The sequence below is a fragment of the Silene latifolia genome, chromosome Y (assembly GCF_048544455.1).
Source record: "Silene latifolia isolate original U9 population chromosome Y, ASM4854445v1, whole genome shotgun sequence".
Classification (NCBI taxonomy): domain Eukaryota; kingdom Viridiplantae; phylum Streptophyta; class Magnoliopsida; order Caryophyllales; family Caryophyllaceae; genus Silene; species Silene latifolia.
In genome coordinates, this window is record NC_133538.1 from 69,221,031 (window position 1) to 69,233,308 (window position 12,278).

The following is a 12,278-nucleotide window of genomic DNA, read 5'->3' on the forward strand; positions in this document are numbered from 1 at the left end:
ACTAATCAAATTGACTACAAAATAGAAAATGAAGGAATAATAAACATTTATCGTCTTAAACCTTGTAAATATTTAAAACAGGTTTTAGCATTTCTATAGTGACCTCTACCCAACTATTATAAATGATTCTGAGATATAAATTCATATCAATTCGGGCACGGTGAGCCGATTCATCCCTAATCAATATAACTCGCTGGATTAACTCTTTAATCGATTCTACTTCTAGAACTCTCGGTCGATAAAATTACTTTAATATTTATCTTAAGCCCGGAACACATGCGGCTACAATCGCGAATACTTTCGTTGAGCTCAATCCAAATTTCGATGTAATAACAATTTACTACCCACTTACCCAACGTAACAAGTTTAGTACCTCGGTAAGCCAAGCTTACTTCCTTATGAAATTGGGATTTATGGTTCTACTATTTGGTAAGGCTAATTCTCAATTATTATTTAGTGAGAGGTCTTGTTAATTCATTATCTATCACGTTTTAAGTGAAATAAAGCGGTGAACTACGATAATTATAATTGACACGGTCGATGACTCGATATGAAATACAGGTGTTGTTATGGCGATTTGGCAATGCATGCAACATATTAAAATAAATTGATGCAGGAGCACTTGAAGAAAATGAAAATGAAGTCTTAATTAGTCGAAATATAACTCACATTTCTGAAGGATTCAAAATGGGCTCAAGTATCGTGAATATGATAGCATGGAGAGGTCAAGGTGACGGGTTGGAGTCCGTCTAAGTCAACACGCCAACCAAGGAGGTTCAAGGTCGTGTGCTGATGGAGGTGTTTAAGATTATTAGTTTCCTTATTTTTGCTTTCCTAATTCTAGTCAATAAATTTAAGGTAGTATTGTTATTTCCTTATAGTTTCTTTCCTAATCTTAGCAAGATTGTAATAAGGCAATTTGCCCTAATATGGTTCGGATTTCCTAATCAGTTTAGGACAAGTTAAGGAAGTTTAGGGAAGGGAGGTCGGTTTCCTTATAGTATAAATAGGGTCTTTTGTATTCAGTTTTATGCATTCCAGTTTAGAGATTAATACAAGTTTTCTTGTTGCTTATTGCTTGCGAGCTTTGAGAGTCTTATTTCTTTCTTGCGAGGGAGAGATTAGAGTGTGATTGATCCTTGCGAGGTGAGAGTCACAAAAACCCAGTCGTGTGTGAGTTCGAGTTCCTTGCGAGGGAGGAGAGTTTATTCACGTCATATCCTTTTAATATTCGTTCAAAAACATATAAAAATCAAATAAAAAGTTTAATATTCCGCTGCGTATTATACAACACAAATCGAACAGGCCAACGTACTGTTTAAACCCATAAAATCGACCTGATTTTACATCAATTTGGTATCAGAGCAAGGTTATTAATTTGTTTCTTAACAAGTTAATCTTAGGAAGTAAGGATGCCGGGAGAGGATGATTCCTGCAAGACAACCGGGGATGGTTCAAGCACACTTCAAGAACAGCTAGATGAGATGAAACAAGCTATGGCCGAGCTAAAGTATATGATGAAGAACCTTCTAATTGGACGAGGTAGAGAACGAAGTCCAAGTCGTAGTAGGTCTCATGGATCATATTCTGATGATGCGGTTTCCAAGTCCAAAAAGGAGAACAAAAACGATGATGATCGAGGTCTAAAACTTGACATACCTGATTTCAATGGAGATTTGGATCCCGAAAAGTTTTTGGATTGGATTAGGCAAGCTGAACGAGTTTTCGAGTACAAGGAATACGATGAGCATAAACAATTCAAGGTAGCTATTCTAAAACTCACTAAATATGCATCATTGTGTTATGAAAACTTGAAAAAACAGAGGAAGTGAGATAAGAAGAGCAAGATTGATACTTGGGAGAAACTTAAGAAGCACCTTATGAGGAGATTCTTACCAAGAGATTATGAGCAAGAAAATTACCTAAAATTGCAATCTTTATCACAAGAAAATTTGTCCGTGGCCGAGTACATTAAAGAATTTGAAAGGATGATGATTGTTTGTGATCTTGAAGAGAAGGAAGAGCTTAGAGTTGCAAGATTCATCAAGGGTCTAATACCGTCACTTGCATCAAAAGTTGAGGTTCATATTTACAATGGGTTTGATGATGTGTGTCGTTTGGCTCTAAAATTCGAAAAGCAAGACAAAACAAAGAAATCCTATACCTATTCGAAAGGAGCAAGTTCTGGCTCGAGTTCTTATTCTAAACCAACAACGAGCAAGCAAAAGGAAGTTGTGACAGAAGAAGTAAAGGACAAAGGTAAGGGTGTCGTGGAACCTAAGGGTATCTCATTAAGGCGCTGTTTTAAATGCCAAGGCTATGGTCACATAGCTAACAAATGTCCACAAAAGAGAGCACTTACCGCTCAAGAATTGCGCAACATAGTTCCAGCATTCGTTCAAACCGAACAGTCAACAGAACTTTCTGAAATTGAAGATAACGAAGAAGAAGGTGTCGCCTATGATGTTGATCCATTGAGTGAAGAGGAGTGTTTGGTAATTCGTACTATTCATGTGGAAACAACTCCGGTTGAAGTTGAACAAAGGGAGCAAATATTTCACACTCGTTGCAAGGTACATTCTAAAATTTCCAATCTAATCATTGATAGTGGATCATGTACCAATGTTGTGTCAAAGGAGTTAGTAGATGAGCTGAAATTACAAACCAAGAATCATAATAAGCCATATAAATTGCATTGGTTGAATGGGGACAATGGAATACAAGTAAGGAAGCAAGCATTAGTTTCTTTGAGCTTGGGACCTTATAATGATGATATTTGGTGCGACGTGATTCCTATGAGTGCGTGCCATATTCTATTGGGACGACCATGGTAGTTTGATCGAAAGGTTGAACATGATGGAAGAACTAACGTATATAGCGTGACCAAGGGCAAAACAACATTCAATTTGAAGCCTTTATCACCTAATAAAATCGAGGAGCTGAAATCAAAGAAGGGGAGCTTATTTATGAAAGCTCGTGAGGTTGAAGAGGTTCTAGCTCGTGGAGAACAAGCCTATGTTCTTATGGTTCGTGAATTAGAAGCTAATGGTGAAGGAAGCAGCCGTGAAGTTCAAGGACTATTAAAGGAGTTTTGCAATGTATTTCCCGAAGAATTACCGGTTGGATTACCTCCTTTAAGAGGTATTGAACATCAAATTGACTTAATTCCAGGAGCTCAATTACCAAATAAACAAGCCTGTCCTTGTAATCCAGAAGAAGCAGAAGAATTACAAAGGCAAGTACAAGAATTAATTGATAGGGGTTATGTTCAAGAAAGTTTGAGTCCTTGTGCCGTACCAGCTCTATTGGTTCCAAAGAAAGATGGGACTTGGAGGATGTGTATTGATAGTAGGGCCGTTAACAATATCACAATAAAATATCGATTTCCTATGCCGAGGTTGGATGATATGTTAGACGAGTTGAGTGGATCACGAGTATTTTCGAAGCTTGATTTACGAAGTGGTTATCATCAAATGAGAATTCGTGAAGGTGACGAATGGAAAACAGCGTTCAAGACTAAGCAAGGGTTGTATGAGTGGCTCGTTATGCCATTTGGTCTTTGCAATGCTCCTAGTTCGTTTATGAGATTGATGAACGAAGTGTTGAGGCCGTTCTTAAATAAGTTTGTGGTGGTGTATCTCGATGATATTCTTATTTATAGCAAGAGAAAGGAGGAACATATTTAACATCTCCGTGAAGTGTTTAAAATGCTACAAAAACAGAAACTATATGGCAAAATGGAGAAGTGCACGTTCATGGTGTCAAGCGTGGTGTTCCTAGGTTATATTGTTGGTGAGAATGGTGTGAGCATGGATCCGTCCAAGGTGGGGGCAATCAAGGCATGGCCGGTTCCTAAATCAACAATTGAGGTTCGTAGTTTCCATGGTTTGGCTTCATTTTATCGAAGGTTTATCCAAAATTTCAGTACAATCATGGCGCCTATAACCGAGTTGACAAAAAAGGATGAATTTGTATGGACTCCTAGTGCAGAGAAGGCATTCTAAGAGGTAAAATCTAAATTAAGCTCCGCACCTGTTTTAACACTTCCTAATTTTGATAAATTATTCGAAGTTGAGTGTGATGCGAGTGGAGTTGGGATTGGGGCTGTTTTGGGGCAAGATAAACGGCCAGTAGCATACTTTAGTGAAAAGTTGGGTGGTGCGCGATTGAATTACTCGACTTATGATAAGGAGTTCTATGCAATTGTGAGAGCATTGGATCATTGGGGTCATTATTTGCGACCTAAACCATTTGTGTTACATTCGGATCATGAAGCATTGAAGCATATTCATGGACAACATAAGTTAAATCAAAGACATGCCAAGTGGCTTGAGTTTCTACAATCTTTTACTTTCTCATCAAAGTATAAGACGGGAGCTTCTAATGTTGTTGCTGATGCGTTGTCTCGAAGACATACTTTGTTGATCGAGTTAGATGCGAGAATGCTTGGGTTTGAACATATCAAAGAACTGTACAAATCTGATCCAGAGTTTGCTAAGGAGATTATTGAGCCAACGGGGTTATATACTGTTCAAGACGGTTATCTATTCAAAGGCAATCGATTATGTATTCCCAACGGATCAATTCGAGAGCTTTTGATTCGTGAAGCTCATGGTGGTGCAATAGCTGGACACTTTGGAGTAAACAAGACTAATGATATTTTGAGTGAGCATTTTTATTGGCCAAAGATGAGCAAAGATATGCAAGAGATCGTGGCTAAGTGTGTGGTGTTTCAAAAGGCAAAGAGTACGTTCAATAAGGGACTTTATACGCCCCTGCCCGTACCTACACAACTGTGGAATGAGGTAAGTATGGACTTTATACTTGGTTTACCTAGAACTCAAAGAGGAAAGGATTTAATTATGGTTGTTGTGGATCGATTTTCAAAGATGGCGCATTTCATCCCATGTCATAAAACCGATGACGCTACCAATATTGCTGAACTTTATTACAAAGAGATTGTTCGATTATATGGTATTCCACTTACTATTGTGTCGGATCGAGATGTTAAGTTCTTAAGCTACTTTTGGAAGACATTATGGACATTGGTTGGAACGAAGTTGTTATTTAGTACTTCTCATCATCCACAAACAGATGGACAAACCGAGGTGACTAATAGAACTTTGGGAAGCTTGTTACGAGGTTTGGTTAGCAAGAGTACGAAAGATTGGGATGTTAAGTTAGCTCATGCTGAGTTTGCATACAATCGAACGCCGTCAATGACTACGGGAAGATCATCGTTCGAGATTGTTTATGGGGTGAATCCGTATCTTCCTATTGATTTGGTTCCTATACCAAAGAAGGATGTGTTGAGTTTCGAAGCAAAGGAAAGACAAGCTGCATTTTTTCGAGTTTGTGAGCAAGTTAAAGCACAAATCCAGAAAGCTAATGCTAGATACAAGGAGAAAGCAAATAAACATCGAAAGCAACCTGTTTTAAAGTTGGAGACTTAGTATGGTTACACTTAAGGAAGGAACATTTTCCATCCAAGAGGAAGAATAAATTGATGCCAAGAGCCGATGGACCATTCAAGATACTTGAAAGCTATGGGACTAATGCCTACAAGTTAGAATTGCCGAGTGAGTATGGAGGTGTAAGTGCGACATTCAATGTTGGAGATTTGTCACCGTACTTAGATGACGAAAATTTGAGGTCAAATTCTCAAAAAGAAGGGGAGAATGATGCAGGAGCACTTGAAGAAAATGAAAATGAAGTCTTAATAATGTAACTCACATTTCTGAAGGATTCAAAATGGGCTCAAGTATCGTGAATATGATAGCATGGAGAGGTCAAGGTGACGGGTTGGAGTCCGTCTAAGTCAACACGCCAACCAAGGAGGGTCAAGGGTCGTGTCTTTGATGGAGGTGTTTAAGATTATTAGTTTCCTTATTTTTGCTTTCCTAATTCTAGTCAATAAATTTAAGGTAGTATTGTTATTTCCTTATAGTTTCTTTCCTAATCTTAGCAAGATTGTAATAAGGCAATTTGCCATAATATGGGTCGGATTTCCTAATCAGTTTAGGACAAGTTAAGGAAGTTTAGGGAAGGGAGGTCGGTTTCCTTATAGTATAAATAGGGTCTTTTGTATTCAGTTTTATGCATTCAAGTTTAGAGATTAATACAAGTTTTCTTGTTGCTTATTGCTTGCGAGCTTTGAGAGTCTTATTTCTTTCTTGCGAGGGAGAGATTAGAGTGTGATTGATCCTTGCGAGGTGAGAGTCACAAAAACCCAGTCGTGTGTGAGTTCGAGTTCCTTGCGAGGGAGGAGAGTTTATTCACGTCATATCCTTTTAATTTTCGTTCAAAAACATATAAAAATCAAATAAAAAGTTTAATATTCCGCTGCTTATTATACAACACAAATCGAACAGGCCAACGTGTTGTTCAAACCCATAAAATCGACCTGATTTTACATCATAAATGCAAAGCAATATTAATAAATTTCTAGCATGGCCTTCCTAAAATAGAAAATCAAAATAATCTATTACATATTTGGAAACCAACTCCTTTGCTCCCTTGAATCTTCAAGTGGCGCGCCTCCCAATAACACCGTCTTTGTCGGAAGACTTTTCCGAATGGCACCGTCTTGGAGGAACTCCGGAATTACAAATAATATTAAAAATACATAGCTATTCCTATTATACATTTGTAAAATTATAAACTAGTAAAAATAAAAGTGATACGAGATCACATTAAATTACAACCGAATCAATATTCCCTTTCATTACGAGTAATATCGATTAAAACTAAGGCCATACTAAGATAAAATTACATAATTCAAAATTATATAAATAAAAAGACATTCAGCAGTTGAAATATGCAGCATTTAATATGTGTCTATCATGCCAAATTATGTGCCAAATCGCCCTATCCCAGGAAAAGCTCGAACGACCTTCAACAAAAGGGTACCTGTACCCGAAACCGACACAGGTTATTTAACTTACATCGTTTATATAACCCGGTTTTATGGAAATGGGTGATAATAGCTTATTAAAATCACAAATCAATACTTAAATCAAATTTAAGCTCAAGTTAATTATTCTAACATACTTAGGTCTCAAAAATTAGTCATCACTCAATTTTTTGACAGTAATTCAACTTGATATAATTTTATGCTCATTTTGACCTTAAAATCATTACTATTATGAAATAAATCCAAATTAAATTACAATAATTTCAAAATATGAATTTTAAATTTTTGAACATTCTGGAATATTTCCATGACACTCATAATGTGAAAAATTATGGTTAAAATTTTCGAATTTTATTTCGAGAAAATATAGTTGCAATTTATCGGTTTTATCAAATAAAACATCTAAAGTAATTCAAAAATTAATCTAATCAATTTTACAACTTTAGATCTAATAAGTGGGATATAAATGCAACCTAAAATAATTTTCTCATGCCATGTAATTCATTTTAGCTATTTATGCTAAAATAGTCACTATTTATGTCATTTTTACACTAAAAATTCATAAATCATGCTAAATGAATCAAGTTCATCTCAAATTTTACACACAGTGAGTAAACATGCATGTGACAACATATTAAAATTTAATGGCCTATTTCGAAGTTCAACTATATTTAACCATTTTACCTCCATTTAATTCATTTTTATCTCATAAAAATCATAAATCATGAAATATTAATCACATTAATACGAAATTTTACATACAATACATAAAATATTCATGTGAGGTCATATTAAAAACTCACGGCCAGTAATGAAGATTAACTATTTTTAGTAAATAAAAGTTCATCTTACTCATAAAAATGTAATTATTTCACTAAAAATCATTAAATTGAGCAATAAAATACCATAAATCATAAAAATGACCTAAAAATATTTTAGGACCAGAATATATAACATGCATCATGATTTCGTGAATGAATCTAATTAATCACAAATTTTTAGTTTTAATTAAGTTACTAATAACTCGACAAAACTATAAATCGATTATGCATGCAACATCCTATGCTCTAATACCAATTGTTAGGTTCATATACCTATTATTAGACTCTTCTAATAGTGAACTAATTAACACATTAATGTGAGTTCATTAGATCTAGTGCATGCATAACTAAATAAGTGATTAAATGAGAAAAATAATGTCCCTTACATTGTTATATGGCTCGAAAATAAGGGCACAATGTCACCTTCCTTATTTGTTCTTGAGCTTAAATGTAATGGATGATCCTTCAAAATTCCAATGTAGAGATCCTCCTTTGATTGCACCCAAAACAAATCCCTTAAAATAATATACAAATTAACTAGATTAGTGTATTATTTTACCTTAAAATAGATTCTAATATTATCACTATTACTACACTAGTAATCTAATATTTTGATAATATTAGATGAACAAATTTCTATTTCTAAAAGCCTGTTTTAGAGAGAGGTAGAGGAGAGAATATAAGATGAATGCATGCAGAATGAATGGATGAATAAGAGAACAAATTCTCTTCAAATAAAAGGGGGGGAAACCGGTGTGGTGAAGGCAAAAAATGCCAAAAGATGGCATCTCTTTTTGGTTTTGTTCTTCTCCATATTGTAGGCATGTAAGGCTACTTAGTGTAGGTGTGATTATTTAAATTTTATCACATAAAATAATATCATCCACACTCCACTACAACCCCTCTATTTCGGTCCATATGTATAAAATGGACTACCATTTTATTTTGTCAATTTGTCATTTGTCACACAATATGTCACATGTAGTATGTTACATGTTATTAATTAATTTAATGCATACTTATCAAATAAATATCATTTTATATATTAATTAAATTACATACAATAAATTGACTAGTGATTCATGATCAGATAAATAAAATGGGTCATATAATTATAATTCACAACATATTGTAATTATAATTAACCATTCATTCTTATCTTAATTGTTTCATAAACAATAATCAATTTTAGTAATGAAATATTTTTAAGTACTAAAATAAATGTTATTTAATCAAATTATAATAAGATATAAATATTCTCTCTCACAATTGAATTGTTCAAATTAAGGAATTTAATTAACTTATATCGTCATACAATTAATCAATTTGTCTATTAAGCGAATTGTCCTATACGTGTGACCTTAAGGGATCAACTGATCACCACCATCAAACGACAGTAATGTCAAACTCTAGTTAGCCAATCATTACTGATTAATGTTGATCAGTTGACTATATAAATGAATCATCCCTTACTTATTCTTAATTTAAGATTTAAACATGTGATCGCACTATTGTTGAGGACACATACTCCAACACTTCCTACTCAAGGCATCCGCCACCACATTAGCTTTCCCCTCATGATAGACGATTTCCATATCGTACCCCAATAAACTCCATCCATCGCCTCTGTTGCATGTTCAGTTCTTTATGTGTGTAGATATACTTCAAGCTCTTATGATCCGAAAACACCTTAAAGGTCGCCCCAAAGGGATAGTGCCTTCAAATATTTAGAGCAAAAACCATTGCACCGAGTTCCAAATCGTGAGTAGGATAGTTCTCTTCATACGGTTTCACCTGCCTCAATGCATAAGCGATAACCTTTCCATTCTGCATCAACACACAACCCAACCCATTGTTTAAAGCATTAGTATAAACCTCAAAGTTCTCACTTCCCTCTGGTAAAGCTAGAACGGGAGCTGTGGTCAAGCGCTCCTTTAATGTTTGGAACGCTGTTTCACAACTCTCATCCCAACGAAATCTGGTCTCTTTCCTCATCAAAGCTGTCATAGGTCTAGCAATCTTGGAAAAGTCTTTCACGAACCTCCTGTAGTAGCCAGCTAAACCCAAGAAACTCTGGATCTCAACAAAATTCTTCGGTGCTTCCCAGTTTGTTACTGCCTCAATCTTACTAGAATCCACTAACACCCCCTCTTTCGATATCACCTAGCGCAGAAAAGTCACTTTCTCTAACCAGAACTCGCACTTAGATAGCTTGGCATAAAACTAATTATCTCTCAAGGTCTGTAGTAGCAACCTTAGGTACTTCTCGTGCTCCACCTTAGTCTTAGAGTAGACTAAGATGTCCTCAATAAAAACCACCACAAACCTATCCAAGAACGGACTGAAGATCCGATTCATAAGAACCATGAACACTGCTGGTCTATTAGTTAACCCAAAAGGCATCACCACATACTCATAGTGACCATACCGCGACCGAAAAGCTGTCTTCAGAATATCCTCATCTGCGATCCTTAACTAGTGATAACCCGACCTCAAATTGATCTTGGAAAACACTCTTAAACCACTCAACTGGTTGAAAAGATCATCAATCCTTGGCAAAGGATACTTATTATTCAGGGTGGCATGGTTTAGCTCCCTATAGTAGATGCATAACCTCATACTCCCGTCTTTCTTCTTCAGGAACAAAACTGGTGCACTCTAAGGTGATACACTAGGTCGAATGTACCCCTTGTCTAGCAACTCATCTAGCTGCTTCTTCAACTCTTCCAACTCTTTAGGCCCCATCCGATATGGTACTTTAGATATAGGTCCCGTCCCCGGTTTGAATTCAACACTGAAGTCTATTTCCCTCTTAGGAGGTAACCCCGGTATCTCATCTGGGAAAATGTCACCAAACTCCCCAACCACTGGTATGTCAGACGCTGATGGCTCCTTTACACGCATATCCCTCACATGGCAAAGGATTAAAGGACACTTCTTTCTCAAACATGACTTCAAAGTCATTACCGTGATCAAATTCATCTTAGGTTTTACTATGAACCCCCTATATGACACTTTGACTCCATTAGGCTCCTTTAAAGACACCCTCTTTTGCCGACAATCTATCTTAACCTCATACTTCTCCAACCAGTCCATCCCGACGATAACCTCAAACCCATCAATAGGAAACTTTAACAGATTGACCTATAAGTTTACTTGTCCCACCATGATGGACACCCCTCTATACAACTTAGAACATGACACCGACTCTCCAGAAGGTATAAACACATTATCTTTTACCAGTTCATATTCTCCCAAACCCATATCTAAGGCATGACTCTTAGACACAAAAGAGTAGGTAGCCCCAGAATTAAATAGAACAAAGGATGACGTGTTATGAACAAGAAAAGTACCGGTGACAACGTGAGCATCATTTTCCGCTTCCTGCTTGTTCATCATAAAAAGCTTCCCACTGTTCTTCTGGCCTCCACCCTGAACCATGTTTGCCGAGGTAGTAGGCTTAGCTGCCGAGTTCTGCGTCACACTATTGTTCGGACGCTGGTAGGAACCTCAATTATTGCGTTTGTAGCCGCCATTGTTGTTGTTTTGTCCACCACGATTACCCCACGACCCAGCTGGCCTATTAATAGAAAATCTTTGACTCGGAGCATGCGAAAAGTTTCCCTGGTAAGTCCCTGGAAAACCCCCTCCTCCTCTAGCAGCGCTTGTACACTCATACCTCTTGTGACCGGATCCGCCGCAGTTGAAACATGTAAGATTGGAGTTATCACTAGTACTCCGTCCGCCTTCTCTTACCCAAGCTCGAGATCCCCCTGCATAACTAGATCCTCCAGAAAAGGTCCTAGCCGGATTGTAACTGCCCTTTTTGTGACTCGACTGGTTGGTGCCCTCACTCTCAGCCCTTTTTTTTCTCTACATTCCTTTCCATAGCCTCCTTGGCCAAATCCACTAGCCTCTCAGCGTGCCCCGCCCTTGCATAAACCTCTTTCAAGTCTGTGAGTGACCCAGCTGGTAGTCTATCCATGATCTTCGGTGCTAACCCCTTCTCAAAACGAAGAGCCGGACTCAATTAACTCAGTTGCATATCCTTCGCGTATTGTGACAACTCTATGAACCGGTGATAGTACTCTGTGACGGTCATGTTTTCAGCCATAGAAAAGGAATCAAACTCGGCTCTCAACTTATGGCGAATGTGCTTGGGCACAATGTGTTCTCTCATAGCACTCTTGAAACCTACACATAGGATAACAGGTTGACCCCGGTTCCTGCATACCCCAGCCTCATCCCTTAGGTAGAACACAGCCTGTTCTACCATTATATCCTCCGGACACTTCACTACCAAATGGTGGTGCTCAACCGGGATGCATCATCTGGTTTCTCTCCTCCCTTACCCACATTCTTAAGTGCCTCCATGAGCGCGTCTTGCTGCTCAATCATTCTAGAAATCTCCTCAAGACTCATCTCATTTGCTTGAATGTATGCAGCTGATCTCTTTAGCGGCATTTTGAGCTGATATAACTAAGAAAATGTAATCATATAGCCTACGGCTCAAAATAAACAACTCACCCGCCAAAGAAGTACTC

At 37.1% G+C, this 12,278-nt stretch overlaps 1 protein-coding gene across 1 annotated transcript; it reads right to left on the reverse strand.

Moving 5' to 3' along the window:
- Positions 1 to 10,392: 10,392 nt before the first annotated feature.
- On the reverse strand, positions 10,393 to 11,175 carry LOC141628287 (uncharacterized). The gene is made up of 2 exons (XM_074441448.1): positions 10,975 to 11,175; positions 10,393 to 10,878 (listed from the first exon to the last, which is right to left on the reverse strand). The coding sequence occupies exons 1-2, from the start codon at positions 11,173 to 11,175 to the stop codon at positions 10,393 to 10,395; spliced, it is 687 nt and encodes a 228-aa protein (XP_074297549.1).
- Positions 11,176 to 12,278: the final 1,103 nt, after the last annotated feature.